This window comes from Cnephaeus nilssonii (assembly GCF_951640355.1).
Source record: "Cnephaeus nilssonii genome assembly, chromosome: 19".
NCBI classification, from domain to species: domain Eukaryota; kingdom Metazoa; phylum Chordata; class Mammalia; order Chiroptera; family Vespertilionidae; genus Cnephaeus; species Cnephaeus nilssonii.
Window position 1 is genome coordinate 1,429,424 of NC_137090.1, and position 18,849 is coordinate 1,448,272.

The window sequence follows — 18,849 nt, forward strand, 5'->3', positions numbered from 1 at the left end:
AACAACAGCTTCCTCCGTAAAGGAAAACATGGCCATGACCCTTAAAATCGACTCCTGTGAACAGCTAGATTGACAGGACGTTTCCTGCGATGAGGAGGTGCTGGAGTTTGGGGGAGCGAGCTGCTCGGAGCGGAGCACAAGGGCGCCAGCGTGATCCTGCCCGGCGAGCTCGCCCCGGGAAACTGCGTGCGGGGTGGGGGGGGGGGGGGGCCTGCCGGCCCGATTCGTTATGGGCTTTGTGATTCTCAAATGTTTGAGAATAAATATGCCTTTCTCCATATTCAGAAAAAAAGTATTTACTTTTCTGTTGAAAAGTGTGAAAGCGAAATTCTTCTGTAGAACCCTTCCCGTTACACTGCGGAGAGACCATGCTAGCAGGTGCAGGGGGACGGGTGGGGGAGGAGGACGCTCCGGTGACCGGTGACCAGCGGGCATTCCTGGGACGGGGTCGTATGTCAGCGGTCAGCTCTCTGTGAGCGCCGGTGGGGTCACCGCCCCTCCGGCTGAGAATCTGGATTTAACCCGGGCTGGGAGTGCGGGGGGAGAAGGGACCCGGGGTCCCTGAGGGGTGGGAGCGAGAAGCTGCCCACGAGGAGGTGGGGGTGAGTTTGCAGGTGCAGACACGGGAGCCTCCACAGCCCAGGTTTTGCTCAGGGGCGCACGTCACCGTCCATCGTGGGAACAGGGCCCGCCTTCCCGGGCGCTGCCTCTGCCAAGGGATGACTCGCCTAAACGCAACCGGGAAGGTCGGGAGGCGACTTGGTTTAAACACGCGGGTGGCCAGAGGTCCCGCAGCACTGGCCTGTCATTCTCTGAGGGTGGGCGTGGCTTCCGGGGACACAAAAACATACGGATCCCAGGGAACACGCAGCATCCTGGTCTCTTCCCGGCTGGCCTGGGAGGCGAGGCCCGGGCTGCGCGCTAGGAGGGTACGGGGGCGTCCTGCTGGCTGGCGATCGTCTGTCTGAGCTTGAGCAGGGCCTCCTGGAACTGGGGGTGCTCGTCCTTCACGTGGTCCAGGATGGCGCCGATGGCGGCCAGCCGGTGGTCCAGGCGCCTGCGCTCCTCCAGCTGCGCCGCCTTGGAGCGGAACAGGAACACATACCTGCCGTCCTTCACCGCCTGCAGGTGCTTGAGGCGCGTCTGCAGGGTCACCAGCTCCGAGAGGTTCTTGGGTCGGATCAGAGGCGCGCGTCAGGCTGTGCGATTTAAAAGGGGCCACCCACCGCCGCCTCCACAAACCCAGACTGGAGGAGAAGACAAAGGACAGGGCCTCGCAGGAAAGGGGCGCCTGGGGGCCCCGAGCCCCCGCGGCCAGGGGAGGAGGCTGGGCGGAGCCTTCCTGCAGCCTCCGGGAGGCAGGTGGCCGCTGGGTGCCAGGCCTGGTGCTGGATGGCTCCCTCCGTGACCTCCCCATCTCCGCGGACCAGGCCCAAGGCCTGCCTGGCCTTTCTCTTCTGCTCACGCCCATCCAGCCTCGCAGGAAACCCCACTGGGACGGCTCTGAAATTCTCTGCAGACCCGGACGGCTGCCCACTAGCCCCACGGCGGGCAACGGCCCTGTCCGTGCGTCACCGTCCTCCTTACGCACTGCGATGGCCTCACACGGGCCTCCCGTGTCCACCCTTCACCTTCTGTGACTCACTCAACCTCAGAGCCCCTGGTCACCCCCAGCCGCACCCAAACCCCTCCGACATCAGCCACGATCCTGCTCCCTGAAGTGGGGTCCCCCGCCCCTCCCCGGACACGGCAGGCCGGCCTGCGGCTCTGCGGGCCCTGGGGCCTTCTGGAGCTCCAGCTCCACTCCCCTGACCCCTCTGCTGGGGCAGCGCCCTCCCGCCTCCTCTAAGCCCGACTCGGATGTCATTTCTCTGAGCCCGGCCTAAAGGTGCGATCCCACTCGCCATGCTTCTGCTTGTTTTTCTCCAGAGCACCGGTCACCGTGTGCTCTCTCGGACTCCCGATTGCCTGTCCTCCCGCCCGCAGACCCGGAACCTCGGGGAGGGCAGGCGATGGTCTTTCTGCGCCACCGGCAGCCCTGGCTCCCGGGGCCGAGCCTGGACCGCGAAGGAGCCTGATGCGTGTGAGATGCCCTTGGCGGGAGGAGGCCGTGCCCGCAGCCGCGTGGGCTGCTGCTGCGGGGCAGACCCCGGCCCCGGTTCTCATGGTGCTGGGGGCCCTGGGGCCCTGGGGCCTGCCTACCTGTCGCTTGCGGGCCACGAGCTGCTCCAGGGTGGCCTCGAGCTCCTCGGCCTGGGCCTGCATGGCGGACAGCTGCGCCTGCTTCTCGTGCAGGGAGTCGCTCATGCGCTTCTGGCTCTCTTCCAGCTGCACGATGTTGCTGCTCGTCTCCTCAGTGGCCTAGCAGTGGTCGGCAAACTCATTAGCCAACAGAGCCAAATACCAACAGGACAACGATTGAAATTCCTTCTGAGAGCCAAATTTTTTAAACTTAAACTTCTAACGCCACTTCTTCAAAATAGACTCGCCCAGGACATGGTAGTTTGTGGAAGAGCCACACTCAAGGGGCCAAAGAGCCGCATGTGGCTCGCGAGCCGCAGTTTGCCGACCACGGGCCTAGGGGACCCGCGGATCACCTGGGGCCCTGAGCCGGGTCGGCCTCGGACAGAGGGGATCAGGCCCCGCCCAGCCTTCCCTGTGCCCACTGCATTCCCAGAGGGGAAGAGGGTAGGCCCGGCTCCTCGGGACCTGGGGGGACGGGGCGAGTCCCAGCTAAGCCCGTTGCGCAGACGGCTTCCTGCCGCTCCCAGAGGCAGGCAGGGTTCGGGCAGCCCTGGCCAATGCCACCTGCTACGCTGGACACGCGCCAGCGGGTCGGGGGCCCGGGGGGGAGGGGGGGGCACACCGGCTGTGGCCAGGCCGCCCCAGCAGGCTCCCGACCTTGTGGAGGTCCCTGATCTTCCGCCGCAGCTCCAGCTGCTTGTGGTGGAAGTCGGACCGGGTGAGCACCTTCCTGTCCATCTTGCTCTGGCCCTCGGCCCGGGTGGAGATGGTCTCTCTGCGGGCGACGGCCTGCTCCATGTCCCGGATCATGCGCTCCTGCTGCTTCAGCAGCTGCTTGTGCCTGACCTGGTGCACGGGGCAGAGAGAGAACCGTGGACCGGCCGCCTCCTGCACGCCCCCCGCTGGGGATGGAGCCGCCACCGGGCACGTGCCCTGACCGGGGATCCAACCTCCACCTCCTGGTTCCCAGGTGGACGCTCAACACGGAGCCACGCCAGCCGGCAACGCGCGGCATTTTAAATATCGGAGCGCAGAACGCGGGGCTGCACCGCGGAAGGACAGACAGCGGCTGGGGCGATGCTGTGCGTGCGGCCGTGCGTGTCCGCGCTGCTCCGCAGGGATTCAGGGAGGACGGGCCGACATACGGGCCGCGTGGGGGACAGCGCGTTTCACTGGAGCTTGGAGTGCGGTCGCCGTGCTGGGCGCCCTCCCGGGGCCCCAGGACCCTCCTGCACCCCCACACCTTCATCCGGTGGATCTCCGCCTTCATGGCCCGGATCTCCTTCTGGCCCGTCTCCGAGTCCACCGAGGCCCGCATCTCCTTCGCCAGCTGGATCTTCTTCTCCCAAAGCAGGACCTGGTGCCTTTACGCGGGGAAGAGGCCGCGTGGGAGCTTTCTTCCCGAGGCTCCCTGAGCCCCTGCTTAAGGACCCCACCCCCCAAGGGAGCAGCCGCGGGGGGCGGGAGGTCAGGTCCGGCAGAGATGGGCACAGTGATCCTGTGTGTGTGTGTGTGGGGGGGGGCTCTGGCCTGAGGGCCCGTGTCTGCGACTGCGTGCAGTTGCTATGGGAGACCCGATGCCTGCTTTCCTAGGAAGGCCCTCGAAGGGCGGGCGGCATGTGCTGATGCCCAGGCTGGGGCACGGGGCGTAGCTGTTACATAAGAAACCCCCGCCCCCCCATTCTGGGACCAGCAGCCGCAGTGCCGGCCAGCTGTCTCTGGAATCACCCAGCTCGGGAGGGATTCTTTATTGAAAACACGTTTTTATCGACTTTAGCGAGAGGAAGGCAGAGGGAGAGGGAGAGAGAAACATCCGTGATGAGAGAGAATCATGGATCAGCCGCCTCCTGCACGCCCCCTACTGGCGATTGAGCCCGAAACCCGGGCCTGTGCCCTGACCGGGAATCGAACCCGGCACCTCTTGGTTCATAGGTCGACGCTCAATGTCTGCGCCGCCCCAACGGGTCAACCCAGGACGCTCCCGGGGCCTGCGGGGCGGCAGCAGCACTCACTCGGCCTCCACCAGGCGGTTGAGGAGCGACACCTTCTCCTGGTTCAGCTGCTCCAGCCTGTCCTGCATCTCGATGGTCTCCCTCTCCGCGGCCTGCGGGGGGCGGGGGGGCAGCTGGGCGGCGGCGCTGGTGGACGAGGGGCCCACGGCCGTGCCCGCCCCTGCGGCCTTCCCTGGGGCCCGTGTGCCCCCCTGCCCCGGGGGACGCGTGTGCCCGAGGCTACGCCCTCCCGCCCGCCGCCCGGCCCTGGGGCCCGCGTGCCCGCACCTTGAGCGCGTGCAGGAACTGGCTCTCGGCCAGCAGGTTGGCCTGCTGCAGGCCCTCGGAGCTGCTGCGGTTGCGGCTCAGGAGCACGTTGAGCTTGCGCAGGTCGTTGTCCAGGTCCTTCATGTGCCGCTCGATGTCCTTCTGCTCCCGCTTCTCCTGCTCGATCTTCTCTGTGGCGGAGGGACGAGGGCCCTGAGCCCCGCTGTCCTCCTGGCGCCCCCATCACATCCCTCTGGGGCGGGGGACAGGGGAGGGGTCCCCTCTGGCCGCTGGGTTTCCAAAGCCCGGCCTTTTGGGGACCTGGAAGGACGGGGGTGGACGACCAGCAGGTGGGGGTGACGAGGGAGGGCACGCAGACTCCGGAGGGCAGGGCAGCCCAGGACCGCTGGGAGGAAACGAGGCGTGATGTGCCAGGCGGGGGAGCCCCGAGCTCTGGGCGGCACCCCGAAGGGCTGCATGGCCGGGCTGACCTGCGATGACCCCGGGCCAGGGACCAGGTGGGCCCCAAAGGGACAGGTGCCTCAGCAGGTGGCTGTGGGGTGAAGGTGCCAGGAAGGGTGCCCCCTGCCCCTCTGGGCACCCTGGCACGTGGAGACCCTGAGACGTGGACACAGCCGGGTGAGCCCGAGCCGCGGGCGGGGCAGAGAGGGCGCCTCCTGAGGCCCGGGCAGGGCTCCAGCCCCGGGACCCAGCGTCCGTGTGATTCGGGGAGCCGCCTATCGTGGGCGGAGGGCACTCGATCCCAAACTTAACAAACTCAGCACACGTTCACGCCTCACCCGCCCCCGTGACTGCGGCCCACCCGCCGGTCAGGGCCACGGCTCAGAGCCACACCCTGGGCCGCGTAGTGAGCATCGCTGGGGCTGCCCGAAGGCTGGCGAGAATGCAGCGAGCCCGCCGTGCCCCCCCCCCCCCCATGGCCCTGTCCCCGCGGGCGACCGGGTCTGGCGGCACTCACTCTCGGTCCTCAGCTTCTTCTGCTCCAGGATGCGCACCTCCTTGCTGAAGAGGCTCAGGGCGGCCAGCTGCTCCTCGCGCTCCTGCGCCGCCCGCACCATGTCCTGCTGGAGGCGCAGCCAGCCCACCTGCGCCTGCGTCACCCTGGCGCCCGCCTCGTCCAGCAGCTTGCCCAGCCTCTTGATCTCCAGCTCCAGCGGCCCCATCTCTTCCCCCTGCGGAGACCCGCCGCGGCCAGGGCGCCTCCGGTGAGAGGCCTGCTCTCTGGGGGGCCGAAGGCTGGGTGGCTCCTCAGAGGGCCCAGGCCGCAGGCCCCGCCCGCTGCGGGAGACGGGTGTCAGCCAGGCCCGCGCCTACCCCGATCTCGGAGACCATCTGCTCCAGCTCCTTGTTGAGGGTGTTGATGAGGCCCTGCTTGCGCTCGATGAGGATGGTGCGCCGGGCGATCTCGCTCTCGCTGTTGCTGATGAGCTCGTTGACCTTCTGCACCTCTTGTCCAGCTCGGCCAGCGTCTCCCGGTGCGCCTCCAGCCGGCAGTTGGTGTGGGTGATGTCCCAGCGTGGCCTGGGCGATGTCACCGTCGATCTTGGAGAGGTGTGTCACCTGCACGGCCGACAGCAGACGCGTCGGACCTTCTCTTCACCCGGGAGGCTCCGGAGCGGCCCCCATTTCCTAGAGGTCCCCACCTGGTCGGGAGAAAGGTCCCCACCTTCCGGGTTTGCTCTCTGTCTCCTGGACCCTGAGGGCCTCTCACAACCGGGAAAGGTAACATTGGCCCTGACCGGTGTGGCTCAGTGGATAGAGCATCAGCCTGCCGGTCAAGGGCATGTACCTTGGTTGCGGGCACATCCCCAGTAGGGGTGTGCAGGAGGCAGCTGATCGATGTTTCTCTCTCATCGATGTTTCTAACTCTCCCTTCCTCCCTGTAAAAAAATGAAATATATATATATTTGGTAACATTGTTTCTCCTTAAACAGACAGTGGCCGCACTGGGCGGGAATGTGTGAATACAGATGAGGAACTCGCCCGTTTTCCTGCCTCAGGCAGGCCCCCGCCACCACCAGGAACCTGTCCCTTTCCCAGTCTTTCCACATAAATCCCTCCCCCCAAAACAAAAGCTGTGCCCTGAGCCCACCTGCCAGCCCCAGGCCCTCGCTGCCCCCACAAAGCCTCAGCCCTCTCACCTTCCCCCGGCTCCTGCCCACTCCTAGCCCCCCCTCATCTGGGCTCCTCCCGGGACCCCAGCTGGCTGTCCTACATGCACCTGCTGGCCGGCCACCGGGTGCCTTTCCAGAACACCCCCCTTTCTAGGTTTTAAAGCCGGCCCTGCCCAGCTGGGACAGATGCTCCCAGCACCTCACCTCGCCACGCCCTGCCCCTGCGGCAACTCTCGGCCCCCCTGAGCCCGCCCTTTCTTTGCCAAGACCTTCTGAGATCGCCAGGCCACCGGGTCTTCGCAGGGCCCGCCTTCCTCTCTGTGCTGGCACTCAGCCCCCCACCGACCCAACAGCCCGCCCCTCCCCCTCCACCCCGACGCCCTGGCCTCCTGGGACGTCAGTACGGCTCCTGGGTGACCCGTCTAGACGCCACCCACCGTGGATGCTGCCCACCTTCCTCCTGGGCCCCAGCTCCAGGGCATGGCGCCCCTTCACACTCTGGGTCCCCATCCCAGACAGGCCCCACCAGCCAGCCCAGCTGGCCAGTTTGAGAAGACTCTTTACTGCCCTCTTCTGGACATGGATGGTACTCATGCACAAGTTTCCTAGGCAGCAGGGGAGGTTTGGGGGCCTGGGGCTCTGGGGCCTGGCCTTGGAGGTCTGAAGCAAGGCCGGGCAGGTTACTTCACACCCACCACACCCCTTAGCTCTCCAGGGCACCCACTCTGCTCCCAGCTGGTGGTCTTGCTCCCAATTTCCAGAAAATGGACTGGCGGGACTTCCCGGATGTCAGCCAGGACGTCCCAAGGAGACCCAGCGTTCCCAGCCCCGTGGCCCACTTTCTTGGGATAGCCGCCTCCTCCCCATGTCGAGGAGCGGTGAGCGGGCCACCGGGGGAGCCGCAGCCCCGCCCCCGGAGGACAGGTGAGCCCGCCAGCTGGGTGGCAGGTCACTTTAGCTCAGCTGGGCCTCCTGACCACACCCACCCAGACAGCAGTGACGGCTGACATTTAGGGAGCACCCCTCTGGTCCTCCCCAGACATTGCCCACATTTTAATAAACAGTTAGACCGAGGCCAGCGGATACAGTGTCGGCCTGCGGCCTGAAATAGTAATATCCATGATGAGAATCATGGACCCGCTGCCTCCTACACGCCTCACACTGGGGATGGAGCCCACAACACGGGCATGTGCCCTGACCGGAAACCGGCCGGACATAAAAAGTAACCTTACTGAATAGGAAAGGTGTATTAAGAAAATGGGTTAGCCCTGGCCGGTTTGGCTCAGTGGATGGAGCGTCGGCCTGCGGACTTAAGGGTCCCGGGTTCGATTCCGGTCAAGGGCATGTACCTTGGTTGCCGGCATATCCCCAGTAGGGGGTGTGCAGGAGGCAGCTGATCAATGTTTCTCGCTCATCGATGTTTCTGACTCTCTCTCCCTCTCCCTTCCTCTCTGTAAAAAGTCAGTGGAGTATCTATAATAATAAAAGGGTAATATGCTAATTAGACCGGATGTCCTTCTGGACAAAGCCGGGGCTGGAGTGAAGCCCAGGTCCCGGGTGCCAGAGGGAAGCCAGTGCCAGCAGCTGGGCGAAGGAAGGCCTACTCTTGCACGAATTTCGTGCATCGGGCCTCTAGTATTTAAAAAAAGAACATGGGTTAGAATGGACTTAAAAACTGACATGTAATGAGACCTAGGTTAAGGTGTGTGCACCCACGTTTGCCTGTGTCCACGAGGGTGTCTGCTTGTGTGTGCACGGGGATGTGGACATGCGTGTTCCCGTGTCCTTGTGTGCCTTTTACTTCGTTGCACGTGTGTGAGCGTGTGTGCCAGAAAGGTGTCCAGCAGGAACTCTGGCAGCCTCCTAGGAGGCTGGCCCTGGCGGCGGATGGCAGCTGCCCGGTCTCCGCTCACTGCCCTGTGCGTGCCCAGGCTTCCCATGACCAAATGCCTGGGACCCAGCCTGCCACCGAGCTTCGTGCCTTTCACCCACATCGGACCCGGGACCCTTCAGTCCTCGGGCTGATGCTCTACCCGCTGAGCCACACCGCCAGGGCACAAAGTCCTGGCTTTTACAGCTGGAGAACCTGAGCCGTGAACGGACACGCCCAGGCCCCTGCCCACACGGGTTCTGCGGCCTGTGGCCGGGCGGGTCTGTGGGCCCCCCTCCGTGGGCCCCGGGCGCCCCCTGGCGGCCGCGGTGGGCGGCGGCGGCGCACCAGGTTGGTCTTCTGCTTCTGCAGCTTGAGCAGCAGCTGGTGGAAGTACTTGGTCATCTTGTTGGAGGTCGTGTGCTCCTGCAGCTTCCGCACGATGGCCGCGTCCAGCTCCCGCCGCAGGTCCAGCTCCTCCCGGATGGACTGGTGGACCGCCACCAGCGCGGCCCTGATCTCCTTGTGCTCCTGGGGGGAGGGGGCAGTGAGGGCGGCGGAGGCGCCCCGCTGCGTGTGCGGTGGGGGGAGGGCCCGGAGGCGCCCCGCTGTGTGCGGTGGGGGGAGGAACCGAGGAGGCGCCCCGCTGTGTGCGGTGGGGGGAGGGCCCGGAGGCGCCCCGCTGCGTGTGCGGTGGGGGGAGGGCTCGGAGGCGCCCCGCTGCGTGTGCGGTGGGGGGAGGGCCCGGAGGCGCCCCGCTGCGTGTGCGGTGGGGGGAGGGCTCGGAGGCGCCCCGCTGCGTGTGCGGTGGGGGGAGGGCTCGGAGGCGCCCCGCTGCGTGTGCGGTGGGGGGAGGGCCCGGAGGCGCCCCGCTGCGTGTGCGGTGGGGGGAGGGCTCGGAGGCGCCCCGCTGCGTGTGCGGTGGGGGGAGGGCTCGGAGGCGCCCCGCTGCGTGTGCGGTGGGGGGAGGGCCCGGAGGCGCCCCGCTGTGTGTGCGGTGGGGGAGGGCCGCGGGGGCGCCCCGCTGCGTGTGCGGTGGGGGAGGGCCGCGGGGGCGCCCCGCTGTGTGCGGTGGGGGGAGGGGGCAGTGAGGGCGCCCCGCTGTGTGCGGTGGGGGGAGGGGGCAGTAAGGGCGCCCCGCTGTGTGCGGTGGGGGGAGGGGGCAGTGAGGGCGCCCCGCTGTGTGCGGTGGGGGGAGGGCCGCGGAGGGGCCCCGCTGTGTGCGGTGGGGGCGGCGTTGTACCTCCCGCGCCGCGCCCAGCTTGCCGTCCGTGTCCTGCAGCACCAGCTGGTAGGTGCCGAACTGGCCCTGCAGCGCCTCCTGCCGCGCCAGGCACTGCGCCGTGAGCTTCTGCAGCACGCGGCCCTCGGCCTCCACGCGGCGCAGCACCCGGGCCAGCGTCTCGTTGCGCTCCTCCTCCTGCACGATGGACCGCCGGTAGGCCTCCACCTCGCCGTCCGCCGCCTTCAGCTGGTGCTGGCACTCGCTGCCGGGACCGCAGAGCCGGTGAGCCCCGAGCGGGACGGCAGAGCCGGGTCAGCCCCCGCCCCGCGGCCCCGCCCGGAGGGAGCTCCGGCGGAGACAGCCCCTCCTCGTGGCAGCGGGTAGTCGCCCTGATGCAGCGATGGATGGAGCCCCTCGCCGTCCCCAGGCCGAGGCTCCATCTCTAGGTGCCGCCCGGCTCAGGGGTGGAGCTCAGGCCTGTGAACCCGGGGTCACCCTTCCTTTCCGGGGTTACAGGCTCGATCCCCAGTGGGGGGCGTGCAGGAGGCAGCCGATCAGTGATTCTCTCCTCACTGATGTTTCTCTCTCTCCCTCTCCCTTCCTCTCTGAAATCAATAAAAAAATATTGTTTAAAAATAACTAAAAACTCTTTCAAGGTTGTGATTATGGTGGGGGGGGAGGGAGGGGGGAAGCTAGCAGACTGAGTAGCCATTGGTCTGTCTCCCGTAGCCATGACGACACTCCTGGACCAGGCTATGGGGGGCTGTGGGGGACACTGGGCAATGGGGAGGCCACGGAGGGGCCCTCTGACCGGCGGTCTGTCCCCTGGGTAGCAAGTCTTTCCTGGGCAGCTGGTCCCTGCCACTCCGAGCCGGGAGTGGAGACCCGGTTAGCGCCAAGCAGGGGAGGGACAGGCCCCCAGGTATCCCTCTGAGTCCCATCAGCGGGGGCAGGGAGTTAGGCAGCACTGTGCCCAGGACACCCCACCCCGCTGGGAGTGGCAGTGGGACCGAGGGGGGCTCTGCCTCCCCCTCCGGGGAGATGAACCGGGATTGCGGCTGGAACGCGCCAGGCAGGACAGCCCTGAAGCCTGGAGTCCCCACGCCGGTGGCGAGACTTCGCGTCAAAGGGCCGCCTTCTCTCCCGCAGAAAAACGCCCCTTCTTCTCCCCCTCCGCCTCCCCTTCGTCCTCCCGGGAAATCCGAGCAGGAAAGCCGCTGCTCGGGGCCACGGGGGTTTGAAAGGCAAAGAAACGTTGGACTCTCCGTGAACAATCGGAGCGTTCAGGGCGGAAGCGGAGCTGCAGGTGCCTCCTTGTGCCCCAGGAGGCGGCTCACCTGGACCAGGGCGCCCCACCTCCCCAGTCCCCACTTCTCACCTGCCCACCCCGCGGCGCAGGGCGAGGCGGCGGCCGTACCTGAGCACCTCCCGGATGGTCCTGTGCGCCTCGTCGCGGCGCTTCATGCCCACCAGGCAGACGGTCCACTGCTGCAGGATGAGCTTCTTCTCCACCCGGATGGTGTCGATCTCCGCGCAGGCCTGCGGGGGAGGGCGGGGCTGGCCTCGGCTCCTGGCGCTCAAGGCCCCAGAAAGCACGAGGGGCCCGGGCCTTCCCCGAGGGCTGTCCTTCCCTGTCGGCCTTGCAATTCTCGATCACAAAGTTAACCATGGCTCTACAGACGCCTCGGACCCTGGCTGAGCCTTCCTCCACCCCGAGGCCAGGGAAGGAGGGGGCGGAGGGCCGCCAGCACTGATGGACACCTGGCCCCGCCAGACCCCACTCGTGGGCGTGGCCACGGTGCCCAGGCACCCGCTGAGATCCAAAACCGTGGCTGAAATCAGTCTTTAAATATTTTAATCACTCTCCTTTGTAAAACAAACAAACAAAAAAGGTGTTCATTCTTGCACAAGTAAGCAAAAGGAAAACAAAATTACCCATCATGCCCCACTTGGAGGTTATCATTTCTAACACACTGGTGCTACCTCCGTGTGTGTGTGTGTGTGTGTGTGTGTGTGTGTGTGTGTGTGACCATGTTCTACGTGTTGCTTTGTAACTTAGTATTAAAAAGTATCGTATTGCCGAAACTGGTTTGGCTCAGTGGATAGAGCGTCGGCCTGTGGACTGAAGGGTCCCAGGTTCGATTCCGGTCAAGGGCATGTACCTTGGTTCCGGGCACATCCCCAGTAGGGGGTGTGCAGGAGGCAGCTGATCGATGTTTCTCTCTCATCGATGTTTCTAGCTCTCTATCCCTCTCCCTTCCTCTCTGTAAAAAATCAATAAAATATATTTTTTTAAAAAAAGTATTGTATTGCCTGGCCAGTGTGGCTCAGGGGTTGAGCGTCGACCTATGTATGACCCAGGAGGTCATGGTTGGATTCCTGGTCAGGGCACATGCCAAATTGCAGGCTTGATCCCCAGTAGGCGGCGTGCAGGAGGCAGCCACTCCATGATTCTCTCTCATCACTGATGTTTCTCTCTCTCTCCCTCTCCCTTCCTCTCTGACATCAATAAAAATATATATATTTTAAAAAGTCATAGCAGCTTTGGTTTCTAGTGTTGGCCACCGAATTCGGGGCTGCCCTGGGCCCCTCCCTCCCTCCCTGCACCCGGAGTGGAGAGGCGGGCCCTGCCTGGGCAGGAGGGAGGCCCCAGTCCTCCCCGCAGAGCCGCCTGGTGGCCAGGGAGCTGGCTGAGGGTGCGCCCAGCTAGGAGCACAGGGTCCCGCTGCCTGGGCGGCCTCGGCCTCTCGGGCTGTGGGAGGAATGACTCTACCTGCCACCTGTCCCCACCGGGGCCAGCCAGGTGCTCGGAGATGCTGACGGGGACCCGCGGCTCGGCCACCCATTCGACAGGCACGTGGGCTGTGGGCGCCGCTGCGGCTGAGGGCCGTGGGGTCCCTCTTACCTCGCTCACGGCTTTCCTGAGCATCCGGGTCTCCTCAGCCTGGGCCCCCGACTGAGCCTCGAACAGGGCGATCTGTTCCTCCAGCTCGTGAGCCCGGCTGGTGAGCTGGTCCACGTGCAGGTCCTGCCAAACGAGACCCATGGCGGCTCTCCGGCACCGACCCCTGACCCCTGACCCGAGGGGGTGACCCCAAGGCTGGCCCGGAGGTGGGGGAGAGCCTGCGCCTGGACTGGCGGGTACCTGCTGCTTCTTGTCCCGCTCGGCCCGCGCCCGCTCCGCTTCCGACTTCTTCACGACCTGCTTCATCACGTGGATGTCGTCCCGCATGTCCTGGTCGATGTTCTGCATGTAGAACAGGTTCAGAGCCAGGTGCTCCATCTCGCTCTGCAGCGCCGCCACTGGGGAGGAAACAGGCCGCAGCTGCGTGCCCCGCCGCCCTTCCCGCCCGCCCGCCCGCCCGCCACCTGCCTGCTCACGCCCTCCGCTGCTCTGCTACTGGGACAGTCGTCTCTCACTGATTGGCTTCTAACAGCTCTTTACCATTGATTGCTGCCTCCTGCACGCCCCCTACTGGGGACTGAGCGGGCAGGGTGGGCAGAATTTGTAAGTGGCTCCCATAACCCCGGCCCCGGTGTGACTCCTGTGGTTATGGTCCCTCTGGAGGCAGAAGGGAAATGATCAGGTGGGCCTGGCCTAAGCAGGTGAGCCTTGAAAAGCAGAGTTTTCTGCGGCTGGTGGCCGAAGAGGAGGAGAGAGCGCGCCTCAGGGCGAGTGGGACGCGAGGAGGGCGAGCTCCCCATGGCTGGCTTGAAGGCAGAGGGAGCCGTGGCAAAGGGTGTGGGCTGAGCGCGCCCCGGCTGACAGCCAGCGAGGAAGCAGGACCGCAGTCCTGCAGCCGCAAGGAGCTGAATTCCACCAAGGACCTGAACCAGTCTGCAGGTGGGTCTCCCCCAGGTCGCCCCACGAGATCCCTCGGGTTGGCTTGGGGGTGCCCCAGGCAGAGACCCGGTGGGCCACGCCAGGCTCCTGCCCTACAGCACTGGGGGCAGATACCTCAACGGGGGCTGTTTTAAGCCCCTAAGTTGGTGGCCATTTGTTACACGACAACAGAAAACCAAAACGGAACAGTGGACGCTGCCATTGGCAACCCAGGTTTCAAATGTTTTCTTCTCCCTAGCTGTGCTGGTCTATTTTTTTAAAAGATTTTAAAGTTAATTTTTAGAAAGCACGAGGCCCGAAGGAGCAGCGGCGGGTGGGGCTCAGTGTCCGCGGGGACTGGGGACCGCTCTGTGCGGCCGCGGCTTCGGTGGGCCCCGCCGCCTGTCTGGGCCAGAGCCACCGGCTCCCTCCCCCGGCCCCCACTCCTGCTCGGCGCCCTGTGCCTCGGAGGGGCCCTGCCCAGCGGTGCCACCTGCTCAACCCTGCGGTGCCTGCTCTCCCTGCCGCCGGCACCTGCTCCCGGCGCCCTCAGCGCAGCCCCCTTCGCCTTTGCCCCTGTGTCCCGACACGGGAGCTCCCGAGCTGCTGTTTCCTGGGTGGGCAGGTGCCTTTCCAGGCATTTATGCCCCCCTCTTCCCAAAGGCGGGTCCCCTGTAGGTGCCCCTTTCTCCATCCTGCGATGGCAGGGGACCCCTCGGCTGCCGGGCCTGGGGTCTTACGCTTTCTGCGCTCGTCGTTGGCGGCCTCGCAGGTGCGGGTGTAGAGCAGGCGCATGCGCTGCAGCTCCTCCTCCGTCTGCTGCCGGGCGCACGTGGCCAGCGAGTAGCGGTCGTGGCTCTTCTCCAGCTGCACCTGCAGGGCCGCCATGTGCTGCTGCACCGCGTACAGGTCCACGCCCAGCTCCTGCCGCTGCGCCTGGCTCTGCTTGGAGGCCACGCCCTGCGGCCGAGAGGCGGGTCAGGGGGCGGGCACACAGCTGGGGGGAGGGGGGTGGGCACACAGCTGGGGGGATGGGGGGTGGGCACACAGCTGGGGGGATGGGGGTGGGCACACAGCTGGGGGGATGGGGGTGGGCACACAGCTGGGGGGGATGGGGGTGGGCACACAGCTGGGTGGGGATGGGGGTGGGCACACAGCTGGGGGGGATGGGGGTGGGCACACAGCTGGGTGGGGATGGGGGTGGGCACACAGCTGGGGGGATGGGCACACAGCTGGGGAGGATGGGGATGGGCACACAGCTGGGTGGGGGTGGGGGACGGGCACACAGCTGGGGGGGATGGGGGTGGGCACACAGCTGGGGGGATGGGGGTGGGCACACAGCTGGGGGGATGGGGGATGGGCACACAGCTGGGGAGGATGGGGATGGGCACACAGCTGGGTGGGGGTGGGGGATGGGCACACAGCTGGGGGGGATGGGGGTGGGCACACAGCTGGGGGGGATGGGGGTGGGCACACAGCTGGGGGGATGGGGGTGGGCACACAGCTGGGGGGATGGGGGTGGGCACACAGCTGGGTGGGGGTGGGGGACGGGCACACAGCTGGGGGGGATGGGGGTGGGCACACAGCTGGGGGGGATGGGGGTGGGCACACAGCTGGGGGGATGGGGGTGGGCACACAGCTGGGGGGGATGGGGGGTGGGCACACAGCTGGGGGGGATGGGGTGGGCACACAGCTGGGGGGATGGGGGTGGGCACACAGCTGGGGGGGATGGGGGTGGGCACACAGCTGGGGGGATGGGGGTGGGCACACAGCTGGGGGGATGGGGGTGGGCACACAGCTGGGGGGAGGGGGGTGGGCACACAGCTGGGGGGATGGGGGGTGGGCACACAGCTGGGGGGATGGGGGTGGGCACACAACTGGGGGGATGGGGGTGGGCACACAGCTGGGGGGGATGGGGGTGGGCACACAGCTGGGTGGGGATGGGGGTGGGCACACAGCTGGGGGGGATGGGGGTGGGCACACAGCTGGGTGGGGATGGGGGTGGGCACACAGCTGGGGGGATGGGGGATGGGCACACAGCTGGGTGGGGATGGGGGTGGGCACACAGCTGGGGGGATGGGGGATGGGCACACAGCTGGGGGGATGGGGGTGGGCACATAGCTGGGGGGGATGGGGGTGGGCACACAGCTGGGGGGATGGGGGTGGGCACACAGCTGGGTGGGGGTGGGGGACGGGCACACAGCTGGGGGGGATGGGGGATGGGCACACAGCTGGGTGGGGGTGGGGGACGGGCACACAGCTGGGGGGGATGGGGGATGGGCACACAGCTGGGGGGGATGGGGGTGGGCACACAGCTGGGGGGATGGGGGTGGGCACACAGCTGGGGGGATGGGGGTGGGCACACAGCTGGGTGGGGGTGGGGGTGGGCACACAGCTGGGGGGATGGGGATGGGCACACAGCTGGGTGGGGGTGGGGGACGGGCACACAGCTGGGGGGATGGGGATGGGCACACAGCTGGGGGGGATGGGGATGGGCACACAGCTGGGTGGGGGTGGGGGATGGGCACACAGCTGGGGGGATGGGGATGGGCACACAGCTGGGGGGATGGGGGTGGGCACACAGCTGGGGGGATGGGGTGGGCACACAGCTGGGGGGATGGGGGGTGGGCACACAGCTGGGGGGGATGGGGGTGCACGCACCAGCTCCAGCAGCTCCAGCTGCAGCTTCTCCACCTGCCGGTTCAGGTAGCCGTTCAGCGCAGCCTGGAACCTGAGCATCAGGGGCTAAAGCGACGGCAAAGCACCGGTTAGTGTCCGCCCCATCGGGCCTCAGCCCAGCTGTTCTCCTGGGGCGGGGCGGGGGGTGGCTTCTACCCTCCGTGCTCACACTTCTGCAGCCACACGCCTGGCACTCGGGTCTGGTTCCAGGCACTGAAGCCCGAGTTCGTGTTTTGGCAAAAGGGCAGGGCAGGCGGGGCGGTGGTCCCGGCACCACTGTGGGCGAGGGCAGCCGGTGCCAACGGGCACTCGGCCCTTCCCGGGCAGCCGCCATCCGCCTGCGGGCTCATCCCTCGGGCGGCCTTCCCTGCCGGCCCCAGGTCCCCCCCTCCCCCTCCCCGAGTGCCCGGTCCCTGAGGCCCGCAGGGCCAGGCTGGTTTGGGGAATATGAGCCTCCGAGGAGACCAGGCTCTACAAAGCCGCGCCAGCACCTGCCCAGTCCCTGTTCGGTGAGCGGTGACGCGGGCGCGGCGCTGGGGCCCGGGGGCCTGGAGGCGGAGGGCAGGGAGGGCAGCTCTGAGCCGCGGGGCCCCTCCCTCCTTACGTGGTTCGGGTCCAGGACCACCAGGTGGGCCACGTCTTCGTCAGGCTCGTCGCTCCCCTCGGACTCCAGCGGCTCTGCGCCCCCCTCCTCGGAGAAGCTGAGGTGCTGGATCCTGTCCAGGAAGGAGGGCGGGGGCGCTGGCCTGGGGGGCGATGGCCTGGGGGGCGCCCGGGACGCCGGGGCGGGGATGCCTGTGGGACAGACAGCATCCGAGGAGTGAACAGAGTCGCGGTCAGGCCTCCTGCCACAGGAGGGGAACCGAGGGAAGCTCCCATTGGACGGGGCAGAGTTCTCTTTTCTTTTTAATGGATTTCAGAGGGAGGAGGAGGGGGAGGGGGAGGGAGAGACATCCATGATGAGGGAGAACCATGGCCCGGCTGCCTCCTGCACGCCCCCCGCTGGGGACAGGCCAGCAGCCCGGCGTGTGCCCGTGGTAAGTGACTGAGAGACGCAGCGTCTCTGTAAGGACTGCAGCGGTGAGGCCGTCAGCGCTCCGCACGCCTTCTCCCTCCCGGTTAGTAAAGTCTTTGTCTAGAGCAGTGATGGCGAACCTATGACACGCGTGTCAGCACTGACACGCGTAGCCATTTCTAATGACACTCGGCCGCCTATGCGGCCGCATGCCGAGGATGAAACATTTGCTGCTCCTGAGGATGAAACATTTGCGAAATAATGTTTTTTCCTCAAAGTGACACACTACCCGAGTTATGCTCAGTGTTTTGGCGAAGTTTGACACACCAAGCTCACAAGGTTGCCCGTCACTGATCTAGATGCACAGCCGCGCAGGGAGTGACGTCACGGGTGGGGCTCAGCCGGGCGCAGGGCCCTGGTACCTGGCTCCGGGCCCGAGGACTCCTCGGAGGTCAGGGACAGCTCGTCCGAGGATGGGACCCGGCCCCCCGGGCTAGGCCGCAGGGGGTGCGGGGGCCCCCGCTGGAGGTCCTCATCAGACTCTGTCTGGAGCAAGAACAGCCGAGCCTGAGCCCACGGGCGGAGTGACCGGGTTCCACTCACTCCAGGGCTCAAAAGTCGACATAGTCTTAAAGGAATAGAAACTCGTTTGGACATAAAGATCACGTGCCCTGCCCGGCCCACGTGGCTCAGGCGCTGAGCATGGACCTAGGAACCAGGAGGTCAGGGTTAGATTCCCAGTCAGGGCACAGGCCCGGGTTTCGAGCTCGATCCCCAGTAGGGGGCGTGCAGGAGGCAGGCGATCAACGATTCTCTCTCATCATGGATGTTTCTCTCCCTCTCCCTTCCTCTCTCTCAAATCAATAAAAATATATTTAAAAAAAATAAAAGATCATGTGCCTTTTGCAAATGGTCAAAATGGAAACCGTCTACCCCATCCCCCTGGGCGGGCCGCTCGAGACCAGCAATCGGATGCCTCTGGCATTTGGAGCCCCGCCTTTGCTGAGCAATGTCTAACGGGGATTGCCATGGGTACTTGAAGTGTACCCCAAGTTCCTCTCGTCAGGCGACACCCCCCACGGCAGTAAGCAGCACACTGGCGTCAAGCAGACCTGGGCTACTCACCGAATGGCTGAGCCTAAATCTGGAAGCATCCGGGCCCGGCTGCCACTCGGAGGAGCCTGCTGCCTGCTGGGCGGGCTCCGAGTCCGGGGCCGCGTCCCCAAGGCTGGTGTCGGAATCGATGATCTCTGTGGAGCTGGCTTTCCCCTCGGGGGACACGGCTTCCATGTCAGACCCCGGCCCCCCTTCCACCTGCTGCTCCCCTCCCATCTCCACGGCCGCCTCGTTTTCCATTTCCCATTCAGGCGTGACTTCCCCCTCTTCTCCTTCAGGGATCACGTCCCCCTCTTCTCCATCATCAGGGACCACGTCCCCCTCTTCTCCATCATCAGGGACCACGTCCCCCTCTTCTCCATCATCAGGGACCACTTCCCCCTCTTCTTCATCATCAGGGACCACGTCCCCCTCTTCTCCATCATCAGGGACCACGTCCCCCTCTTCTCCATCATCAGGGACCACGTCCCCCTCTTCTCCATCA

The 18,849-nt window shown here is 66.0% G+C and overlaps 1 protein-coding gene across 1 annotated transcript; it reads right to left on the reverse strand.

Annotated features, from left to right (window-relative positions):
- Positions 1–392: 392 nt before the first annotated feature.
- On the reverse strand, positions 393–18,636 carry CCDC40 (coiled-coil domain 40 molecular ruler complex subunit). Its single transcript, XM_079798019.1, is given in 20 exon segments — positions 393–1,170; positions 2,203–2,361; positions 2,902–3,090; positions 3,488–3,608; positions 4,257–4,348; positions 4,524–4,693; positions 5,482–5,695; positions 5,838–5,974; positions 5,977–6,034; positions 6,036–6,083; positions 8,856–9,038; positions 9,751–9,994; positions 11,150–11,271; positions 12,638–12,760; positions 12,878–13,035; positions 14,296–14,515; positions 16,217–16,300; positions 16,839–17,029; positions 17,672–17,795; positions 18,375–18,636. Coding segments are annotated over 20 exon segments (3,117 nt in total). The 5' UTR covers positions 18,606–18,636; the 3' UTR covers positions 393–921.
- Between the last annotated feature and the right edge of the window lie 213 nt (positions 18,637–18,849).